Below are 23334 nucleotides of genomic sequence, written 5' to 3'. Positions count from 1 at the left end.
CCGACTGTAGGGTCGTGCATCTGCAAGGGGGGAGAGGGCTGCCTTGGCGAGCGGAGGGGCTGAGCTGAGCCTGGTTTCATGAGCAACCGAGCTGAAAGTGAGCACGTGGGACACTCCTCCAGTCCTTCCAAGAAGAATAACGATGATTAGGGTAGGTAGGTAGGTGACGTTGCCATCTGTGGTGGCTCTAGAGTAATCAATGTGTTCATGCTTGGTGTGTTCCTAGTGCCCTTGCTCCAGCTCGTCCAAGAGGCTTGAACGTAGCTTGAGTAACTGGGTAACTGGAATTGTGTCTGTTAGTTGAAGCTGGGGAAATTCAGACAAGGAATAAGGCACGTATTTGACAGTGTGGCTAATGTTTGGAACCGCTTCATAAGAGTTGGAGAGGGTTCTGCAGTGCTGGAAGACTTTTGAAGTCAAAATTGTCCGTTTTCTGAAGAAATGGTTCTGTACGAGGACTGTGGGACTTGAAGGAAGGACCAGTTGAGGGAAAGCCCTCTGGCAGCTGGTTTGCAGATGTCAAACTAATGGTTTAACTCCTTCCTTCCTCTCCAGCCATTACATCCAACCTCTTCCGTTCCTGCCAGCAGCGGTTTCTACCAAATGTGCAGAAGTCTTTTTTTTCTTAATGGGGAACAGTTACACAGCAGCAGAGGCTGGGGTTTTCCCCATTCCTTTACATGCATCTTCCTCTGAAGCCGGCAGCTTCTCTTTCCTGGCTGAGACACAATGACGAGGCAGAGGAGATGTAGCAGCGTTGTATTTCAAAAGAACCGGCGCGGTGGAGTCTTGTTCCAACACCACAAAACGCAATTACCTACTTCTTACTACTGTACCACAATCAATAACTTTCATTGGTCTCAGCCTGTCGTGGAAAGACATTGGAGTTTTGCCATGATGTTGTTATTTAATTTATCTCATTTTCTTGCTATCCCTCTCTCTTTAGAGCAGAAAGGCCGGCATGGCACATACCTTATTACTGCCTACTCCGTTCTAGCCCTGCTCCAGCGCTGGGTGGCCACGCGGGAGGTTTGTTGCCCAAATTCATCCTGGTTTCTCACATTAGGGAAGCCCTTCCTCTCTGCTTCCCACTGCTAACTTTGCGACTTCCCCGGGGAGCTGCTGGTGGCTGGAACTGGCAGTCGGACCTGGCAGCACGCTGCTTTCCTTAAAACGGCCAGATTTCAGCTTAATCAAGCATCTTTCCAAACTGCATCAGGAAAATCCAAAGGCTCTGCTTTGGAGGATTGAAATGAGGAACGTGCTCTTAAAATGCTGACATTGTGTTGTTGCTGACGCTAAAGCAGATCTTTAACATGTTAAAACCATGAGGCATTGGTTTCCCTTTTTGGAACAAAAAGAGGAAATTCCTTCATGTAACAGGATGTGTTAAAGAAATGCTATATCTGAGGAATTGTGATATTGTCTCTTTCCCTTTATGTTACTTCCTCAAAAATTATGAATTATAAATGTGTGTGTGTGTGTGTTTCATGCCGGGCCTCTCTCATGAGCCATAGCCTTAGGCAGAGCTTGTCTCTTTTTTTTTTTTTTTCTGTTGGGTTCAGCAAAAACTTTATTATTTCCAATTGTTTTTTTCCATTCAAAATTAGTTGTTTCATAAAGCCCCTCAATGGCTTGGGTATTTAACTCCAGTTACAGAATAATTTTATCTCTGTGTCTGTAAAGCCTTTGTTGCTGTGATGTGTTCGGACTGACAAGATTATGGAGCGTATTAGTTGCTGAAATGATGGGTAATGTAAGGCTGGAGATGATCCTTCTGTTGTGGCTTTGACTTCTCCTTTTTGTGGTATGGAGGTTCATTTGTTAAGAAATAAAGGATACGAACCTGGCAGCAATTTGGCTTAACACACAAGCGAGATTCTTAATTATATTTTCCTCACACAACTTTTCCTTTTATGTGAGTCTCACTGATTAAAAATGCTTTGGTTTTGACTTTGCAGCTCTATTAAGAAGCAGGTACTCCTGTCTTACACGGTCTCAGATTGTGCGAGTGCCTGGTCCTGGCTCTCCTTAGGGTATTTCACGGGCTTTCTGATGCAGGAGGATTTAGTGACACATCTGTCAGAAAGCAGCTTTGTGGAAGAGGGCTCCGGCGTGCGGTGGTTTGCACGAGCTGCTGGAAGGCGAAGCAGCCGAGGAGCCAGAGCTAGCGGGGCAGGTAACGTCACTCTTGCAGGAGGCGGCCCTGGGAATGGGGGAGCGATCCTCCTCCGTTTCACCATTGACTGCTACAGCGGCTTTTGAGCTGTGCGGTCTGGCATGCTAGTGAGCTATGGGAGGCTTTTAGGGGTCAGGGCGAAGCGGTCTCTCTGAGGGTGACAAGGCATCCATCGGTTCATCTTCAACCACTGAAGCCTCTCGCTAACCTCATTGTGGATCCCAAACATCCCCAAAGGGAGGGATCTGTCCCTCTGCCTCTTGCTGCTACGTATTCAGGAGTGAAGATTGTCCGGCGATCAAACAGTTTCTGGTCAAAACTTCCCACATAACATTGCAAGAGAAAAAAATCAAGTCACAGAGTGACTCGGGGTTAAGACCAAAGGAGAGTAGGTGCCCTGAAGAGATGAGGCATTAAAGTGCACGGATGAGAATCTCCAACCAGCCGATCTTGGCTAGTGTAGATAGGTAAAATTATCCTCATCCTTGTTTTCTTAGAAGCCTTTAACTTTTTTTTCTTCGTCTTCCTTACAGATGCCTCTTTTTGTCCCCAGCAGAGTGGTGCAGGAAGCAAATGTCCAAGTGAATCATCATAGCTCATCCCCCGTTTCAAACGGATAGCGAGCCGCAGAGCAAATGGTTAGCTAGATACCCAGAGCAAGAGCTAGCTGGAGCCACGGCTTCTGCTGAGACAAAACAATTTCCTACCATGCTTTAGCTCTTCTGTCGTTGTGTTTAGCTTGTGCACCAGGGTTTTTACATGTGTGCAGTGCAGATGTTAGCAAGGATACAGTGGTCCTCTAATTAGACGATGCAGGGCTTAAGTTGTCTTCAATATCAGAAGATACGCAGCACGATTGATAAGAGGCAATAATATATAAAAAGTGGCTTACCATGCTGAGGGACATCTGCTCATCCTTCATGCGGATTCAGCTCCCCGTAGTGCGGTGGATGATGGCGTGAAGTGAGCTCGTGTTGATGCCGTAGGAACTCGCTGGGTTCTCGAATGAAGGCGAGGACGGTAGGCTTCAGTCGCGCCGTACCACTAACGGGAAGTGGCAACATCCATATTTTTTTAAAAACTTTTCTGTGTTAAATAGGAAGCTGAAGTGACTTTATTTGTTGAGCTTCACAGCAAGCGAGTGCTGTGAGAATATAGTAAGACAAAGAGCCCTGAGGCCTTTGCATATGTTTCTGCTGTGCCGTCGTCTCTAAGGAAGAGCGTGACTCAGTGACGCTGACTTGAAATATTCAGAATTATATTATTTCTCTTGCAACAGAAGGGCTTGGCACTGCACTCTGTTGGAGATGCCCTGTTTTTCCTAGGCAACAAACTGATCGTAAATTGTTTAGACTGCCTCACGGCTGTTAAATTCCTTCCCGTAGCACCCCTTGAAAACAGGACGGGCGCTAGGATATTTTGGGCTGCGAAGATCAGTCCTGCCACGCTCCTGTTGGCACAGCGCTGAAATGGCAGTCAGGCACTAAAGGCAGTGATTTCACTCTCCGTCTCTCTCACCTCTGAGATGCGTGGCCAAGTGCCAAACCAGCTGTGCTTTCCAGGCGGCTTCCAGCTTTTTTTCTCCCGGGTAGGTGAGTCTGGCCTTGAAGAGACAAATGCACGCATGTTCATGCCTCAGCACTTGAAAAGAAAAGGAGCAGTTTCTTATCAACCGCATTGGAGCAGGGAGAGAAGATAAATCCTCTGGAGGTGAAGCGACATGGCATGTAAGCACTTGGAAGGGAAAATGCCATTGTTGGTGCTGGTACAACTCCAACGTAGTTGACACTTCAGGATCCTGCTGTTTCCTGGCCAGAGCAGCTCCTGGGCTTTGCCTGGATTGTGTTGTAGTACTGCTAAAATCTTGGCTTTGGGACTGAAGGTGCCTGCACAGCTTGTGTTGGAGAAGGGTAGCCATCTACTTTGTTTCGTGTTTTTTCATGGAGTTGCATCTTCTGTAGTGGGCGCTCCATGCGGTTCAGCTGATGGGGGCTTTCTGGGAGAGAGGAGCACTTCTGGTTGTCTTTGACAGATAAATGCTGTCCTCCTTCTGCAGCTTTGTTCATCCTCACTGCAGCCTCGGGGAGCGGAGTCGCCAAGGGAGCCAGCAGCCGGAGCCAGCATGGGGATCCCACACCGGGACAAGTCTCTTATGTATGGGCAGGAGGTCCAGGAACCCCATGGGCAGCTCCGATGCTGCTGGGATCTGCTTTCTTCCATGGGCCCATGTTCAGTGTTGCTGGATGTCTGGTTATGTTTCTTTTAAACTGAAAGCATGAGCTCTGTGACTAGCTGAGTTTGGGTAATTAGACACGAATGCAGTCAAGATGGATGATGGAAGGAACGGAGGTGGTGTGGCAGTAAAGAATGCAGCAAAGCCAGAAAAGAAATGGCTCCAGTGAAATGGTGGAGCGGTCATTGCGATGAGGGGCTGCAACCGAGCGAACCACAGACTGCTTTGTGCCCTTTTCCCTGCTTGCAAAGGGATGGGAGCCTGCCAGCGAGACCCTCGTGCTGGAAAGGCCAGGTCGCGTGTCTGCGCGGACTCCGGCAGCAAACTTGCAAAGCGTTTGCTCCACTCCAGAAAGTCACATTTGCCTTCGACAGCCTGTGCTCCTGGAAGCGTGTCCAGCTCCAAGAGCAAAAGACGCTGCTCCCGTGAAAAAACGTAGCTGGCAAGTGTGTTCCCTAACAGGATTCACACCTCTTTCCAAGGAAGAAATGACTGTAAGGGTAGGGGTAAATGCAAGACAGCAGTTCTTACCAACAAGGTTGCAAGACGGAGGGAAAGGACAAAGTTGGTACCAGATTATATTTAATTAAGAAGGAATCTGGTGGTTAGCTGACCTTTTGGCCTTCTCTTTCCCTGTCCTCCTCCTCTCTGGCCCGGTGCCCGGTGCACGGCGGAGGTTTTGTCAGCTGGCACGTCTCCGGTTGTCCGAGGTGGTTACTGGAGCTGCCCGGCGTGCGTGCCCTGGACAGCTTCGCCTTTCCCGACTGCGGGAGGTAATGCCTTGCTTATTTTTCTCTCTTGCTGCTGTATTTGGTGCGTCTGCTTGCAGGAACCTTGTAAGGCAGTGTGAACGAAGATGTGTCCTGTCTCTGAAGTCACGGGTCCTTGGCATTTCTTTTTTCGCCTATCAAGAGAAATAGTACTTGCACATGCAACTCGTCAGACGAGTGACTTGCATACCGCTGTCTTAGGTTGACGACACCGATGATGTGTAAACAGTATGAATGACAGGTTTAACTACAAGAATAGTATTGTTGAATTATGTCACTTACCCTGCCTTCCACACAGTTTGCAGAGTTTTGTCATCACAAGTATACTTGCTAAAATAGCATTATCTGGACAGAATGGCAACTAGCAGCTCCATCAAGACCTTCCTCAACCTTTTCGGAGAAAGCCCTGCGAAGTCCGGTAAAGGCACGCGGCTGTGGAGTCAGTCGAGGAGCTAATTAGAGGCATCTCGGTCTGTTCCAGTGTAATGCCATAAAAAGTGTGTGCTATCTAGAAAGCAGAACATCTGGCAAACAGGCTAATGAGAGCCAGACGGGGGGAGCTCTGAGGCAAATGTAAGAGCTACCCTGTAGAGTTTGTTTATAACTCTTTGAATTTGTAGGAGGTTACTAGTTTGTTGGATTTTTTTTAAATTATTATTGTTTATTAAAACCAATGCAGACACCAAAGATCAAACAATGAAAGTCCAAATTGACTTCAGTTTGACATAAAGTAGCCTGGCTGGGAAGGGTGATTTCTCCCTGGCTCCTGTGAATGTTTTCTGTCCCTTATTCCCCTCTCGGCCCTGCCCTCGAGATCCCCCGCGAGCTCCTCCGAACGAGAGGAGTTTGTTTGCTCGCTCAGCCAATGGAGAGTTTTTCCTTCCCCTAAGTAGGGAATTTGTTTTGCAAAGGGAGAGGTTAGGGCTGAGGAAAGTTTATGCTCCTTCTCTTTCTTTTTTTTTTTTTGTTTTTTTTTGTTTTTTTTTTTTTTTTTTTTATTGTAATGATGACATATGGAAACTATTTACACAGGAGCATGCTCTGCTGCACTGAATGGAAATGTTGGAGTCCCGGCAGTATCGTTCCGGATGCCTTGTGTAAGCAGCCAGCTGGTTTTGCTTTTTCTTTTTTTCCTCTTTTCTTTTTTTCCCCCTCCCTCTCTCCCTTTTCAGGGAACGCCTGGGATAAGTTACACAAGTGTGGAAGGAAGCTTTGCCATCTGTGAACGGCTCAGTTCGTTTACTTTGTCATGCTCCTTGTCCTGTGAACTTCACAAACATCTATTTTCTTTTTTTGCCAGGGCGGGGGGAAGACGCCTTGCTGTGACGAGTCAGCACTTTGACTCCTTTCCCATTAGCTGTCCATGTTTGCTGGTGAGCAAATTCTGCTCTATGCCAAAATAAGAGAGCATGGCACATGAAGCCTCACTTTACCATCGCGCTCATGCTTAAAAGCTCTTCGTCCCGCGGTTAAGCCTTCCAACAACTTGCACTTAGAAACACCCCGCTGCTAAGACGGCGATAGGGCAACGATTTAACTGAAGTCTGAGCCACCTTCCTCGGAGGGGAGGGGAGAAAACGTTTAGTTCTGCAGAGAGCAGAGGAAAAGCGTAGCTTTCCCTTGAGGAAGCCGCGAAATTGAGGATCGGCTTTCGGAGGGGAGGGAGGGAGGAACTTCAGACCTGACTTGTCTCCTTCTCCCCAACCCCGAACACAAGTGCGCCCGCTTGCCGACGCGGCGGCTGCCATGCGGTGGAGAGAGCCGCCTGCCATCTACTTCGAGGATTACGGGAGTCCTGCGGAGAGATCCTCCTATCTCATTGAGCTCGATACTAATGGTAAATGCCGTCGGGGATGTTCTGCAGCACGAGCTGAGCGGAGCAGAGGTTGCATTAGTCTGTGTCATTGTTATCAGGGGAGCAGCTGAGGAAATTAGCTAGCTGGAGGGCTGCCAAACAAACAGTCAGAGGGTTGCTTTTCAAATTTATTATTATTTTTATTATTATTTATTACCCAGATGATGCTGTTGCCTCAGGGATGCTAGATCAACCTTCTGGTACCTGATGGGGAAGGAGCTGATCCACAAACTGCAGCTCCCCACCAGAACGCTTCACCAGTACGTTTTCTGTTGTCTGTGCCTGGAAAGGTGATGTCTGGTTTAGGCAGGAGGAGAACGTCTTGGTTCCTAGAGTTATTTTTCATTTCTGATTTGCATCTTTGAGTGCTGTTTTGTATTCGCAACCTTGATCTCACTGGGACATCTCTTCTGTTTCGGCTGCGAGTCCGCTGTGTGAAATGCAGAGAGGCGTCCTGGGTTTTTACCGTGGTGTACCTTTTCCTAGCGTTGATCCTTTTCAAAGAAGGATTGGCCTTTGCGATAGAACTACTTCAGGGTTAAAGGTAGTTTGGGCATCTTTTGATAGGGTACAGGGTTTTGGTGTTTTGTTTAATGCTACAAACCTTTGCTGATTTGGCCACAGTATGTTTTGACGCTCGTAAATTTTGTATATACTGTAAATGCTCCAATACCACGGTAATATTGTAAGCAACCTGTTTAATATGCCCCTCTTCCCCAAAAGAGTTACTGCAGCCAAGGTGTCGATTCTGTGCTTTTTCAGTATCCCCTGCACTGTGTGAGACGAATCACACTGGGATTTTCTCTGAATGCTTGCTGAGTTTTGGAGGTGAGTTACGGAAAGGCCTGAAACCGGCTCCTGTTAGCGCCTTCCCAGTTGTTGCTGGTTTGAGCAAGGCATCCTGCAGCCTTGGATGATGAAGGAGCTGTGGGTAACGTGCTGTAGAGCCGTCCCGCTATCGTCGTGAGTGGCACACATGGCTCTGGGCATCTTCAGGTTATGTGTGATGAGAAGAGGTTGCACTCTCTGCTCCGATGTCCCAGTCGCAAAGTTTGGGGGTGTTTGGCAGCTCTGCACCTGGCTACGGCAACGCTTGAGGTCTTTGAGGCTTGGGGCTGGAGGCCACTTTGTGCTCTTGCCTCTGCTGTGACCCAGCTTAATTCCCGACGGAGGGGAAGGCAGGCAGGACGGGGCTGCGGTGTGCTTCGTCGGGCAGCAAACCATCTGTTAGGATGGGAATGAGGATTGGAAAATCCTTGTCTTCTGGGCAGCAAAGATGTTCAGCAGTGAGTGCAGGTTCTGATGAAGATGTGCTCCTTCTGCACCTCTGTTAAGCATTAAATGCAAAAAGGTTTTTGCTACCAGGCTGCATTTTGAGGGAGTCTGAAACACATATCCAGTAAAATCTTCGTGAATAATAACATTTAAGAACTTTTTAAAGCTCACAATGTAAAGCTGGTGATATTTGCAAATTGCTGTCACCTTTCACTTAAAAGGCAAACAAACCCAGAAGACTGCCATTCCAGTTCTGTGGATAAATAAAATCTCCGCCCATCATTTTTTTCCACAACTGTGCTCATTCAAGGTGTAAAAGAGGCATGGGGGAAGAATCAGCCTCATTGAAACGTTCGTCCAGGTTTTGAGTGGTATTTTAAGGGTATGGGGGAACCAAGGAAGAGAAATAGGCTTAAATGCTGCAGGATTCTCAGCAATCCGAGTATGCAATCTGGAAAGTCTCAAATCCCAGATAAATGTTATCTTAGTTTGATTTTGAGGGTGCAAAAAGCAGCTGTGGCTCTGCATTGGTGAAGGGGTTTCTGCCTCTGTCCCTCTCCCCAATCTGAAAGACTGAATCAGTAATTCAATGAGGATTATTTTGGGTTTTTGATTATTCGTTTTGTCGTAGCAAAGAGATGCAGCAAATCTTCAGCATGCTGGCATGAGAGAGGAAAACAACCTCGTTGTCATTTTTGGCCCGCTCTCAGATAACTTCTCCTACGAAAGAAGCAGCTACCACATCACAGCTGCTGGGCTCACAAAAAGGGGGAAATCAGCACTTTTGCACCGGCAAGATCAATTTTACATGTACCCTCTTTGGGAACGTGAGGCACTGGAGGAGGCAAGTCTCTGCTGAGAGCAAGAACAACCTTGTGGTTTGGGTAACGATGGAAACTCCGGAGAACGGAGCGTGTGGACAGCTCCACCGCAGGTTTCTTGCGTGGCCCTAAGCAGGGCTCGCTTCTGGGGGGGTCTCGGCTCAGTATTCTTTGTCAAAGGTGCAAAATAAAAACCCCAGTCCCAGAAGAAGCAGCCAAGTGACATTCCCTTTTTGAACAACAGTTGTCTTCATGCGTGTTTTTCACGTGTCTTAATAGCACCGAGGCTGTAGAATGCAAAAAAATGGCAAGTATTCTGGAGTTTATATACCTGCCCTGCGTAACTCTCCCGTGGGAAGGACACTATGTATGTGTAGCTATGCTTGGGAGTTGCTTTTTGCAATAAACTGTATTTTTTTTAATGAAATTTTGAGTTATGAATTCTGGGACAAACTTTCATCGTTTTGTAGTGCTTTACTGATGAGACAGCCGCGCCCTTAGAAGTTTCAAAATCAATCTATGGGATATGAGGGGAAAATTAATCTTGCTGTTTGTTTTCAGCAGAGGAGCATTGGTATTTATCCGCACCAAAAAGAGCGTTGCAAGGATGCGTTGTTTAATGACTCTGTAGAGCTCTGAAAAATGAGCCTTTCTACTAAAAATACTGACTGCTGCTCTTAGTGTACTGTACAGCTTCTGTACTCAGAGTGGTTTCCCTGGCTTGTCGCAGTCCTGTATTCCGTTTTTCCGCGGTCTCCCCTACCATTAAATGCGAAAAGGCAGTGTTCCTTTAGCAAGCCCGCTCTTTATTCCGTGGGTTGGACGTCCTCGGAGACTTCTAGCTGTTAGCTGCCTGTTTATAGTTTATGACTGCTGATAGTGTGCTACGAACATGACAGCGCAGATCTCCTGAGCCAGGAGACCTGCTTATTGTATTAAATAGGATGCTGTCTCTTTGGATGATCTTCTGGGAGCGTTCCTGTGTTGAAGTGCTGAGTTTGAGTGTGTCTCTTAAAAGCTCCTACGTGGGAAGAGTCAATTTGTCTGTGTACAAGCTGCCAGGTTCCTGGGTACTCTGCCACCTCTTGCTGCTTGTCTCTGGTCCCAGTGCCTGGCTTGTTTGCATGCCTCCTGATCAATCCCAGCTCGCTTAATTGTAAATCAATGTTTCTCTTACTGTACTGATGCAGATGGAGGTAGCTATGACGTTGTTAACGATGCATCCAGCCCTGCTGCGGGGGACTGCTGCGCGCAGCAAAGCTCTGCCCGACACAACTGGGAAATGAACTACCAAGAGGCAGCAATCTACCTCCAGGTGAGCCCTGCTGTTTGCTGTATTGTGTCAAAAATGGACTTCCGAAACTACGGTAGTTCTTGATTATAAGAAACAAAGAGCTTCAGTTTTGAGGCTAAAAAATTGGTGCTTTGCAAAGGAATCCGCTCGAAGAGTGGGGAGATGCTGGAATTGCCTTCAGATGGGCGCTGGCCAAGGCATTTGGGAGCAGCTGAACGAGCTGCCCATCCTCTCCCATCTCTCCCAGTGCCAACAACTGTAGTAGTTGAGGGATTCAGCACGTGTTCAGTTCTGCCACCTTACTGTGGAGATGGCTGTAACTTGTCATAGATCGTCATTTTATCTCTTCGGTCGCTCTGGGGTGAATGGTCAGCGCTCTCCTGGAGGCATCTCGTGTTCTGGAACTGCAGGTCCCAATCCTGCCTTGGCCACATGTTTGGTGGGTGGCCCTGGGATGTTCCTTTAGCATCGGTCAGGCCCTGCAGGTCAGGTAAGACACAAGAGAAGGCAGATGTCTTGGTTTCTACAAGAAGAAAGCATGCTGCGATTAGGATCAGCCCAGGAGTGAAATTTATCCTATTTAAAAAGAAAAAACAAACAAACAGACAAGCAAACAAACCCCACCCATGCTCCAGTTAAACAACACTGTTACTTCAGCAAAGGTATAATATTTTTAAGATTGCCGTACAGTCTGGTGTGATGAATTAGGTACCAGAACTGAGCTTGTCCCAGAGCTGGCCAGTCTAAAACTGCCACTGGTTCCCTTACTGTCCTTCCTTCCTCCTTCTCTTCGTTCCCTTTCAAAGGCTCTGCATTGCAGCTTGAGATGCTTTGGACCCAGTTAGGTTTTTTGCTTAAGTCACTGCAAGGTGATTGAAACCATTTGTTCCTTCCTGCTCCTGCTCCGCAGGACTGAGAGGTATTGCTTCTCTGGCATTTTAAAACTGGCTTGGACCTCGGTAATACTTCAGCGTTGTCGTATGGTAGAGCAGCACTGAAATAAAATGGTAGCTCCAGCCCCTCCCGGGCTTTTGTTTAAACTCATGATTATTGGAGATTCTCTGCAAAGGGTCATTGAGTTGCCGCAGCGTCTGATGGTAATGTACGCAGCAGGCTTGGCCCTTCAGATGCAGATGATTCTTGCTGCTGCCTTGACCAACGCTCATAATGACAATGTCCTTGAAATGAAGTAGACATAACTTAAAGAGCATGCAGATTGTTTATTTGAAGCAGTAGCTGCAGGCAAGAGTGTCTTATCTGAATAAGAGGACTTTGCTGTCCAGCAACGTTGTGAATTGCTTGGCTACCAAGAGACAGAATTTAGACTATTTTTCATTCTGCAAGTGTGTTTTGTCAGGCGTGAATAAGAATGCCCTGCTGGTCTAAGCCAGCGCTCTCTTTGAGGGGGGGGCTTGCGTTTTATGAAGCTTGCTGCTGGGTTTTGTCCTGCTCACAATCTGGCTCGCTGACCCAGCAGTGTTTGTTCTTAAACAGAATGTGAGCTTGCCTGTGAGATGAGTAAATGAGAAACATTTGAAACCCTCTTTTGAATTAGTCTCAAGAAGGCTTCATTTCTTAACGGAGATTCTGTTTCCTGACCTTGTTATCCATTTGCAATCACAGTTATTCTGCTTTGATAGTAATAGCTTACTGTCCTTACAGTAATTGCTTACTTGGAAAGATGTTAATTTAAAAAAAAAAAAAAAAAACAAAACCAAAACACCACCACCAAACAACTTCTTGTGCACCTGGGTGTCCCAGGTAGGGAAAAATGATCTCTTATGACAGTTTCCAAGAGGCAGCACATTTCTTGTGAGTGACTAAAGCTCCCTTGCTTAAACCATTGACTCAAAAAAGAGAAGAAGCTGCATGAAAAACCTCTAAATTCTCCCCAAACTAAGTTTTGTCCTAGAGGTAAAAATAGTAATGATGTAGCTGTTTAAAAATCAGTTGTAGGCAAACTGTTAAGATGGAGTATCTGACCTTTTAATGTTAATTAAGCTTTCTAGTTAAGAGGGAATGACAAATCAGCATAGAGACTTGTTAATTTTTCATGGAGGCCGTCTTCTCGCATTCCTGAAGCAGAAAACACTGCGTGTGCTCCCGTGTTTTCTCCCGGACATTTTGCAAGACCAAGATAAGGAGGAGCAACTGTCAGCCAGGTGCCCTGGAGCTTATCTGTGTGTTTTTGTCTTCTGTCCTGCAGAAGTTTAATCAGAGAGGTCTGTAAACATGTGGAAGTGGTTGCACATAAATGAAGTGCCGTGTTTATGTTGGGATGTTGACTAAAGTTTCTTTGCCTACCTGTATAAACTCTTTCAGTGCTCTTCCTCGTTTTGAAAAGGCTCAAGGGTTTCTGAAGCAGGAGTTTGTGGATATGAATGAGTTTCATTACTGAAATATGCTTATGAACAGAAGGGGATGTCCCGTGTGTGTAGAGTTCATTCCTCAATAAACAGATCAATGTCAGGCTGTAAAGTGGGAATAGTCTGTTGGAAATTGTATCTAATCCTTATAAAAGTCTGCATTCTCCAGGTAGAAAGCTCTGTTACAGTACCGAGAGTCACTAATGCTGTTCTCTTCTTTATTCCTGCTGCCTTAGGAAGGAGAAAATAACGATAAGTTCTTCACTCACCCCAAAAATGCCAAAGCACTTGCTGCCTACCTCTTTGCACACAATCACCTTTTCTACCTAATGGAGCTGAGCACAGCGCTGCTTCTCCTGTTGCTGTCTCTCTGCGAGGCGCCAGCTGTTCCTATGCTCCGTCTTGGCATCTTTGTAAGTACCTGGGGGCAAAATGAAGAAATCTGCCTGTTTTGCATGGGTGGGTAAGAGGAAAAAGAAAGCTAACCATGGAGGAAGAAAGTAGCAGTAGTAGGAAAAAACCAACGTGGCTTGTTCTGTAAATTGGTTGACAGCAGATATGTCAACCAGCAAAACATCCTTTTTTCATCTGATGTGCATAGACCACAATGAAAGTGACAATTATTTCATATTATCAATTTGTGCAGTTCTTACATTTTGTAACCATTAGAGAAGCGTGTGGTTTTTGCTTTTACTTGAGGTAACTCAAGAATCTGTGTGCTTTGACGGGGTGGTTTTAAAGTCATCGTCAGGGTTGGTGCCGTTACCGCAGCACCACCACTGGTTCCTAAGACGACAAACAGATCTCAGCCTGGGACAGGTTGCAAAATGCAGGTTGAGAGAAGGGATACGCAAAGTGGTGCGTACTGTTGTCAGTCCACAACCACTTCATGAGGTACCACTGTCAGGCACACTGCTAGGAGCTGCTGTTGCTGGTGGGAGAATCTCCATCTGCTTTTGGAGCCGGTAACGGCGCCCTAGGATCATGCCAGGGGTGTAGAACAGCCCTGAGACAACCTTGGGGGCAAAGCGTTCCTCAAAATGAGTCAGGGCTGCATAACTCAGTCTGGGGTTTGAGCTGTGACTAAAACTGAGGTTGTAAGAAAATACTGTCGTCGTCTTTGTGGTGCATTTTGCATCTGCCGACAGAGAAGGGGTCCATCAGCGCTGCCAAAAGTTGCGTTCTGCTGCAGAGCTTGATCAGGACCCTGTCTGTGGTTGTCCAGAACATCTATTTCAAGAAAAAACCCCTTCTCTCTGTAAATTCTCTCTGCCCAGCAGCTTTTCTTCCTGCATTTTGCTAAAAAGAATTGCAGTCTCAAACTTTTTAAAAGGTTTTTTTGCTTGAGTTGCTGGTGTCTTGCCCTTTTGTTTCAAATATATCAATACGTTTTTTTGATGTGTTATTCAAGTCCGAAAGGGATCTGGATTTCCAGGAAATTCTGGGCTGATACTGAATAGAGGAAAATTCTACAGGCTTTAATGAAAGCACAAAGCAATAAATGTAGAAACTTTGAAAAACAGAGTGCTGTGCTAGCTTCAAGAGCGGCCTTGGGGTTTCCTGCATGTCACAGAGCTGTGCTCGGACTGTTGTCAAACCCATGTGCTCCTTGAAAAAGGAAGGGCAGAAACGTGGCCTCTGATGAGCTGCTGTTTGTAATCAGAAGCGCTGGTTTAAGCTTTGCTGTATTGTAACAGGTCCACGCAACCCTGGAGCTGTTTGCGTTAATGGTGGTAGTCTTTGAACTCTCGATGAAGATGAGGTGGCTGGGCTTCCAAACCTTTATCAGGCACAAAAGGACTATGGTGAAGGTAAGTCGTCTGTCTGATTGTCCGTGTTTCTCCTTCAGCATCTTCGGGAACCGAAGAACCAGATTAAATATTGGCCTGTACTGTAGCAGGGATGACTTAGCCATGTGTCCCAGCTGCCAAATGATTCATGTGAGATCTCTAAGCTCTCAAAGACACCTCCCATCCTGACAGCGTCCAAATAAATGGGTGGTCAGTGAGAGCTTTGCCTTTCCCAAAAGGAGACTGCAGCTGTGCCTCTCATTAAACCTCTTTTTTGCAGACTTGCGTGCTGTTTGTACAGTTCATAGAGGCCATCGTGGTGTTGGTGCGCCAAACCTCGCATGTCCGGATAACGAGAGCTCTGCGCTGTATCTTCTTGGTGGACTGCCGTTACTGTGGTGCCGTCAGAAGGTGAGCCGTCAGCTGGCTGGGTTTGCTGCTGTCGTGCCTGGGGCTGGGGTGAAGGAAAAGCACTCTGATCCTGCAGGCATCGCAGGAAAATAAGTGTCTTTCATGGGCATTTCAGATCTCAGAGATCTTTTGTAATTGTGACTGAAGTGTACCTAGTGCCTTGCCCACGTAGGGAACTTTCATAGGCAGTAGCTTCGGACGTGCGCACGGTGCACAGGGCTTATGTGTACTGTCCTCAGCTGTAGCAGCTGCCTCAGAGAGCACAACACACGAAGGTGGCTGTATTATTTCTGGCTCCTAGCTTTGCCTGTAAACTGCACAGTGAATCGCAGAGCTAGTCTTGAGTCTGGAGAAGGAAAGTTGACAGGGAGACATTAGTATTGTTTGCAGTACTTGAGAGATGACTGCAAAGGGCCAATAGGTAGCTTGGAAACGATCTTAATTTGCCCAGCTTTCTACTTTTAATCCTTGAAGGGAGCGGGGAGAAAGTCCTCAAGTATGGTGCGTTGTTTTGGTTTTTTTTTTTCCCTGCCAACCTGGAGGGGAAAACGTGCAAGTTTTAGTTTAATAATGTTTTCTTATTTTTTCAGAAATCTGCGACAGATCTTCCAGTCCCTCCCACCGTTTATTGACATTCTTCTCCTCCTGCTTTTCTTCATGGTGATTTTTGCCATCCTGGGTGAGTTACATTTATGGAAGGTGAAGTGATGATCTTAACCAGTTATTCTCCAAAAGCAACACAAACAACCTGGATGAATATAAAGCTGATCAGCTTCAGAGTCCTGCCAGAATCTTCCATTTATCCCATTTCATCCACAGTCATCTGGCAGGCAGAATTAAAAAGCCAAATAAATCTAGGAGCTGGGTATTTGGTTTTGAGACAAAGGTCCTTTTGACCTCTTCCAGAGGATAGTCTGTGGTGTGTGTGTGTTTGTGGTTTCCAAGTTCTGTTTCCATCAACTGTTCCTCAATCTTGTAAGTTTAGAGTAAACTCCCACAAATGCACGTGTCTGTAGTGTGCCTGCAACCATCGGACTACCCTCAGAAAGTTTGTTTTCCGAAAGGATCGGTGAAATGCCGATGACATGTATTGGCAAATCTATATGGAGAAGGCCTTCCAGATACTCCTTCGTGGTGTCAGAGAGGGCTTACTCTTAGTGTGACCTTTTCTTTGGGAACAGAGACTCACCACTCTGCTGCCTGACATTAAACGGACTTTATTTTTGTTTGCTCTTTCCCCCTTTCTTCTCTCCTCCTCTACCTTCTCTGCTGCTTCTCTAGGTTTTTACTTGTTTTCTCCGAACCACTCGGATCCGGTGAGTATCACCGATTCTTTCAACAGAAGCTTGAGTCCCATTTTCACGTGCTTAAGAATCAAAGGTTACTGTGTAGACGTAGCTTATTCCTGTGTGGTGGCCGGGGAGGCCAGATGTTAGCTGGCCAGAGGCTGCTTGGCAGCGTTGCCCTGGTTTACTCCCTGCTGGGAAGGAAGATGGCACAGAGAAGTTCCTCAAAGACAGGATGCCCCAAAGGGAACGTTCACGGAGTTGTTCCTTGTTCTTGGTGTCTTAATTTAGTCAAACGAGCCACCTGCCGTGGTGGGTGGAGGAAGGTATCTGGGTGAAAGCTCGGCCACCTCAGATGGTGCCTGTCAGAGGCCAGAGTCCGTAGCTTCCTGGGAGTGGCTACTACAAAAATGTATAGACGAGCTTTTAATTGTTTTAACTCTTCACATACCCAAAGGTCTCAGGGACCTTTAGAAAGGCCCAATGCTGAAGTACCCTTTCCCTAGGGGAGGCATCGGGGAATTGTGGAAGTGCCTTGTATTCAAGTGGGTGGGTGGTTTGGTGGTTGTTTTTTGAATGAAAAGTCGCTATGAAATTCTACTTGCATTTTGTCATGGGAGTGTTTTCTTTCAGTACTTCAATACGTTAGAGAACAGCCTCGTGAATCTCTTCGTGCTTTTGACCACTTCAAAGTAAGTTCATGCTTTTCTAGCTCAGTCTTTCCCTTTGTCCCCAGAGAAGTCTAGCAGAGCCAAGAGTTTATTTGCAGAAATGCTCTGTCTCCAAATGTGGCCCCTTTCCTCTGCACGAGAGAGAGATTTCCTGGGTCAGCCTGCATGGGAAGAACTGGTATTTCATTTTGTTTTAGGACACTGTGACCTCAAATGGAGAGTTATCTCTAAGCGACTCAGACCACTTCATCACTGTGAGGGCAATAAGGAGGGAAACAGCTTTATTAGGCCTTGGTCCAAGGAGGGAAAGTTTCTGTTTGTGCTCCTTTGTCAGCCGACAGTTTGCTGTTGTGAAGTAACTTCCCGTTCCTCTGTTTCGGTTCACCTATCTGGTAGGAAAAGGGGATAACAACAGTGGGTAAATATTGATCTGCTGTCAGGGAGAGCTCTGAGGATTAGGAAATTAGCAAAGGATGGAATAAATCTGAGGTTGTAACACTCTTACACCAAGGCTGTATCGCTGTCGTTGCTAAGTATCAAAGCACAACCCTTAGCCACATTACAAATCCCCTTTGCCCATTTGGTTTTCGGGATGTGCAAGGAATGTACTTTTCATATTTATTTTTTTCATCATGCCTCCATGTTCTTGCCGCTTGTTGCGAGGCACAAACTTCTGTGTCACGAGCAACCACACGTTTTGCAGATCTTTGGACGCAAGTTCGCACACCCCCCTGTGTCCTGTGCCTCTTGCCTTTGTCGCGGGAAGCGTAGCATGAGCTATTTGGTGCTTAAACTTGTGTCTTTTTCGGATGCAGTTTCCCTGATGTGATGATGCCATCTTATGCCCGGAACCCCTGGTCCTGTGTCTTCTTCATAGTGTATCTCTCCATCGAGCTGTACTTCATCATGAACTTGGTGAGTCTCTTGTTGAGGCACTTGACTTCTCTCTGCCTGACTTTGGAGCTCATTGCCCTGCAGTCTTCCCCATTCCCAAGAGCGCTCTGTAATAATCTGCGACCCTTTGGCAGAATACTTCTAGAAACGGCAGCTTTGCTACACATAGGAGTCTCCTAATGTTTAACCACAAGGAGTTGAACTAAATCACAGAAAACAGAACGATACGAGTATCTTTCAGCTTCTCTCACATTAATGTCATGCTTGGAGTGACATACTCAGTTGCATGAAATTTATTGTCCTTTTCTGTCTTAATTATGTATCATAAAATGGCATTTTATTATCTGGGCTTGCCTGAAATACTTTGTAAATCAGTTTGAAGGGGATGGAATGACTAAGTCTGGCAGGACTTGAAGAGTGCTGGTAACTTCAGTGTGAGAGCGTGGCTGCTGTGCTGGCTCTGCTTCTTGCAGCATCTAGGGCAGGGCCAAGACCCGCTCAGGTGAGGATGGGAGCGGTGGAAAAGGGCTTGTCAAAGGAGTTGAGGAATTCCGCAGCCCAAGGTGAGCGATTTGATGCTTGTAGTGGGCTTGGATTTCACTGCTGCTGTCCTAGATGGAGCGTTAGTTTTGATATGTGTTTGCCAAAGCTCCCGTGGAAGGGTGAGTTCAGAAAGCAGCCCTCAAAACCCGCTTTCCAGGAAGAGATCGGGGCATTTTAACAAACCTTTTGATACTGTTTTCTGTTGGCATGTGTGGCTCTTAAAACCACTAGCGAGTGTTAGGAGGCCAGAAACATCAGGACCTCTTCCAAAAAGTGGATCGGTGTGTGTGCAGTGTGCTTGGTGATCCTTTTGTGGGATCCCTGATGGCCAAGGGGCCCTCGCTGACTCCATTCTGCCTCAGTCAGTGCAGTGCTTAGTAAATTCCTCCTGCAGGCAATGCCTCTCCTTGGCTCTGGGTGTTCCTGCCTGCTGGAGAAGCCCCGGCTCAGGTAGCTTCAGAGTGTAAGGATCTCTCCTGTCTTCTCTCTGCAGCTTCTCGCTGTTGTGTTCGACACTTTCAATGACATCGAGAAAAGGAAGTTTAAGTCCTTGCTGCTGCACAAGCGCACGGCCATACAGCATGCCTACCGCTTGCTGATCACCAAACAGGTACGGGGCCTGCGGGGAGGCTGAGGACAGCCTGGGGTGCGGCAGGAGGGGAGGTCAGCAATGTTTTAAGAACACCAGTGGTCTGGAGTGTTTAAAGAGCGTGTTCCAAAAAAGAGATGATTTCTGTCTGTTGACTGTAATCATACTCACCAAGGGCTACTGGTTTTTCATTCGTGTAACTTGTTTATATCTGTTTCTGGAGAAACACCAAAGTAGTCTGAATTTCAGCCCCATGTGAGGTGATGGAAGCGTCTTGATAAAATGAGTGAAGTTTGTTCTGGAGAGCATGCAATCATGGATTTCTCTCTGATTCAGCGTGGGTCACTTGAGGACTTGTTTCTCAAGCACCAGTACTTCGAGGCAGGGTGGGTTATACGTGTGAAGGTACAGTACAGTTGCTAGATACTGCATGAGTAAACGGTGCGGAAACAGAAGTAATTCACCTACAAACAACTCTTTACAGGGACAGAGCACTGGGGGAGAGGGTTGATTTCTTGCCTAACTTGTGGAGCAGGAAGATAAATAAGGCCCCAAAATAACTAGCCCACTTCTAGTAGATGAGCTCATGTTTAGGGCACTTTCATTATATGAACAGTTCCTGAGGAATAGCTGAGTCTTAAAAAAGTGCCAGTAATGGGATCTGTTAGGCTGCCTGCTAATTTCCCAAGAAGAGTGGTTGACCTCTGTCGCTTGGGGTGTCTCGTTGGACAACTTTCACATGATGGGGTGACAGGGAACAGCTCGGCATTTGCTGGAGGGACCGACTGCCAGGAGAGCTTTCTGATTTCTGTGCTCTGGGATAAGCTCAGGACGTTAAAGTAACAGCTTAGGGTACTTTTGGGGCTTAGTTATAATGGCATCTTACGGTAATGTAGAAATCCTGCTTAAAACAAATCCAGAGTGAGAATTAAATACGCTAGACTCCATGTGCTTCTGCCTGATGTTGCTGCTTATGACAACATTCCCTTGTTTCTAGAGGCCGTCTGGAATTTCCTTCAAGCACTTTGAAGGGCTGTTGCGGTTTTACAAGCCTCGGATGTGTGCCAGAGAGCGATATCTCACTTTCAAAGCACTGAATCAAAGCAATACTCCTTTAGTCAGGTAGGATGGTCTTACTGCTGCGCCCAGAGCGGGGAGGTTGCTTCACTCTCTGAAGCGAGGCTGTACTTCAGAGAGGATGGCTGGGTTTATGGAGGGAAACTTGTCTGGGGTGTGGGAATAGAGATAGGTGATTGAAAGGATTTGTCTGGGAAGCAGGGAGCTTGGAGGGCTGGGTACCCTGAGAGCTGAGGTTTTGCTACGGAGGTGATGGAGTTCCTGCGTGCCCTCTTGTGGATACAGCGCTCTGCTGGCAGGCACCAGGCAGCCGCTGTTTCCCACCTCCCCTGCCAGAACAGAGGAGCGAGAAATTGAGGAGCAGCATTAGAGCCTGCAAGGAGCATTTCTTCACACAGTGCAGCCTCGCAGCTTAACAAGTTTTTGTTTTTTTCCAGCAGCTGGCTGTGTCCCCCAGGGTTTTGTTAATTAAAATCTGGTTCTGCTGGTGCTTTCAGGACTGTCATCCTCTGTGTTATGAGGCGGAGAATTACCATTCTGGTGGGTGGGTGCAGCTAACTCCAGCCAGCATGGAAGCAGAGGGAATTAGAGCAGGAGACCTTCTCTTCCTTTTCCTTTGTTCTGGCCACAGACAGGCTCGGAGCGAGCCTCCCACAAAACTGGTGCCGATGCTTCTCCTTAAAGTCAAATGCCACAGAGAAGTGTTGAAAGTGGCGTAGGGAGAAGGGCTGAGCTCTTAAATTTAGGCACCTAATGACACCAGTAAGAGTCTGAGAAGTTCAGCATCCTCACTTTCAGACACCTAAAAGCTGTTATAGGCCTGACCCCGAGCACCTAGACAGGCACTCGTGTTTTATGAGTTTCTTTGCTTCCATGTCCTTTTTCAAATTTCATTGTTACCTTGAAAAGAAAATGTGCAAAGATGTTAGAAAAGGACTGGAGGAGTAATGAAGACAGTCCAAGACTACTTCTTGAAGAGCAGTACAATCTCTGTCCCTTGGAGTTTGCTATCTAAGCCTCAGGTCTTTCTTCTCAGTGGTAAAATTCTGGGTTTAGTAGGGTCAGAGTTTCCTCTAAGGACTGTAGTGTGACAGAAAGAAGGTGGGCTTTGCAGCCTGTTCTGGCTATTCTCAGTCAGTAACCTTTGGCCAGATGGGGAAGAGGTCAGTGTTGAGTTATATCAGCTGTGGTTGCAGTTCTAATAAGGAGTTAATAACTTCCAGGGACTCTCTACTGATGATGCCTGACAAGGACTATTAAGGATCTAATCAACTCCAAGGCTCTGATCAGATGCTTCTTTCTGTTTTGCAGTCTAAAGGATTTTTACAATTTCTATGAAGTTGTTGGCTTAAAATGGAAGGTAAGTATGTATTGGGTGGAGAAGAGGGGAAGTGTGTGTGGGAGGGAGAACAAAGGAGGCCAGTGGTTAAAGAGAAGGTGGGTGAGACACACAGGCAATCTAAAAGCAGCGGATGATGGGGATAAGGTGGGTCTCCATCACTGCATGTTTTTTTGTATGGATGTAGCATTGACTTCTTCTGATCGTGACTGTTCTGCTTCCAGGCAAAACGAAATCGCGAGCACTGGTTTGATGACCTTCCACGGACAGCATTCCTTATTTTTAAAGGTAACAGGCTGTGTTTTCATGCAGCATGTGTTCAACTAACAGGAAAAGCATTTCTTTACAAAGACGGGGTCCTCGGAAAGGACTTTTTCTTATGTCCCTGGTAAACAGCTGAGGAAAGGCCTACTAACCAACTCCCTGTGTATTCAGAGCCTCCAAGGCCAGAGCCTTGTATTCAGTGTCTCCAAGGAAGATTTCTGTCATGTAAATATTCCCCGTGCTCTGACCCAAACCCTGGCTTCCTTAAAATAAGAGACCTCTTGGCAGAAGCTCTGTAGCGAACCAGACCCTGAGGTCGTGGAGGGCTGTATTCCTTTTTCAGCACAGAGGTTAGGTGGGGATTTACGATTGCTGAATCTAGTAGAGTTTCTAGAGTTTCTCCATATCCCAGGCAGCAGCTCGCAGCAGTGGCTGTGGAATGGGATTTGTGTTTTCACAACAGCTGCTAGGCTTTCTAGACCCAAGATGTCACTGCAACGCTCGTGCAGGTCAAGTGCAGCTGCTCGGGAAGGGGAAAGAGGTCTGACATACCCATCAGTGTAATCTGTCTTGCAAATGTGATTTATCTCCCGTGTCCCAAGTTGCCTGACTGAATGTGGCCATTCAGAAATAAGAACTTACCTGCAATTCTTCTTCAGTGTTGTATGCTAGTGGGAAACAGTTAACACTATCTTGATCCAAACACACAGCTACCACAGGAGTCCTACATAACCTCTGCTGATGCACTCAACCTTCCTTGACACATCTGTGTTGTTCCAAACACGAGCAGTGCTTCAGCGGCTGCATTTACCTCTGTCCACACCAGAGAACTAGTACATAGAGGGGAAAAAAAGGCATTTCGGGGGTTAAGGATAGTGAGTTCATTGCTGCTAAAATTTGAACTTGGTCCCAAGAAGTAAAAGTTAATAATCTGCTAATCTGCTTAGTTTCTGTGCTGAGGATTGGTATGAAAAATGTCTCTAAGGAGAAGACAGAGGAAGCTGCGTGTGAGGTGTGGAGGACTGCGTCAACATTTGTTTTGTCATGCTTTCCTTCACGCAGGCATCAACATCCTTGTGAAGTCCCGCGTGTTCCAATACACCATGTGTAAGTAGAAGGAACAAGCTGTCTCTCTGCTAGGCTCCCTTCATCGTGTGGATCTGGGATGCTCTGTCTGTGCCAGCCCCTCCAAGGACTCAGCGTGGTGGGGCCTGGTCTTTGGTTTGAGCCACGGCTTGTGTGCAAATTCTGGAGTTTTGATGGAGAGGGAGGGAGCTGCATGCTCGTACTGACCGCTGCTGCAGCCTGGGCTCTCAGCTCTCGCTGTGTTGCGTCCTCTGGAGAGGCTCGTTGGTTCATAACTGCTTCATAACGCGCTTGTGGGTCTGATTCTGTAGGAGTCAGCTTGTTGCATGTGGGTAGGTTGGTCGTTAGCTTTCACAAGCCTTGAGGTTTTTAATCTTGCAGCTGAGTAAGGAACTGCCTTGCCAGTCAACGACCTTCTTCTGTTTGCACTTGAGAAGGTGCAAGCGTACTCGTTGCTGGAGGGATTGCTTGGTAACTGTACTGCCTGCAAGAATGATTCTGTGCTCTTCTCCTCTAGAGGAGAGAGAGTGCGTACTTGTGGTGCTCCTCGCTGTGTTCTAAACAATCTGTTCTTAGTAATTTGGGCGTTTT

The 23334-nt window shown here is 46.8% G+C and overlaps 1 protein-coding gene across 5 annotated transcripts in view; it reads left to right on the top strand.

Annotated features, from left to right (window-relative positions):
• Positions 1-23334, top strand: part of TPCN1 (two pore segment channel 1) — a 54472-nt gene that overhangs the window by 16102 nt on the left and 15036 nt on the right. For all 5 annotated transcript variants that reach the window (XM_082324986.1, XM_082324984.1, XM_082324982.1 and 2 more), the window contains 13 exons: positions 10324-10448; positions 13030-13206; positions 14491-14604; positions 14864-14994; positions 15585-15673; positions 16276-16310; positions 16914-16972; positions 17767-17866; positions 18882-18998; positions 19975-20099; positions 21366-21414; positions 21618-21681; positions 22720-22764. In XM_082324986.1, the coding sequence (XP_082181112.1) occupies positions 10416-10448; positions 13030-13206; positions 14491-14604; positions 14864-14994; positions 15585-15673; positions 16276-16310; positions 16914-16972; positions 17767-17866; positions 18882-18998; positions 19975-20099; positions 21366-21414; positions 21618-21681; positions 22720-22764 (1138 nt within the window). In that variant the 5' untranslated portion in view covers positions 10324-10415. The remainder of the gene's footprint in view (positions 1-10323; positions 10449-13029; positions 13207-14490; positions 14605-14863; positions 14995-15584; positions 15674-16275; positions 16311-16913; positions 16973-17766; positions 17867-18881; positions 18999-19974; positions 20100-21365; positions 21415-21617; positions 21682-22719; positions 22765-23334) is intronic.

This window comes from Platalea leucorodia (genome assembly GCF_965183815.1).
Source record: "Platalea leucorodia genome assembly, chromosome: 12".
Taxonomy (NCBI): Eukaryota; Metazoa; Chordata; class Aves; order Pelecaniformes; family Threskiornithidae; genus Platalea; species Platalea leucorodia.
This window is presented reverse-complemented; position numbering and strand designations above follow the sequence as displayed.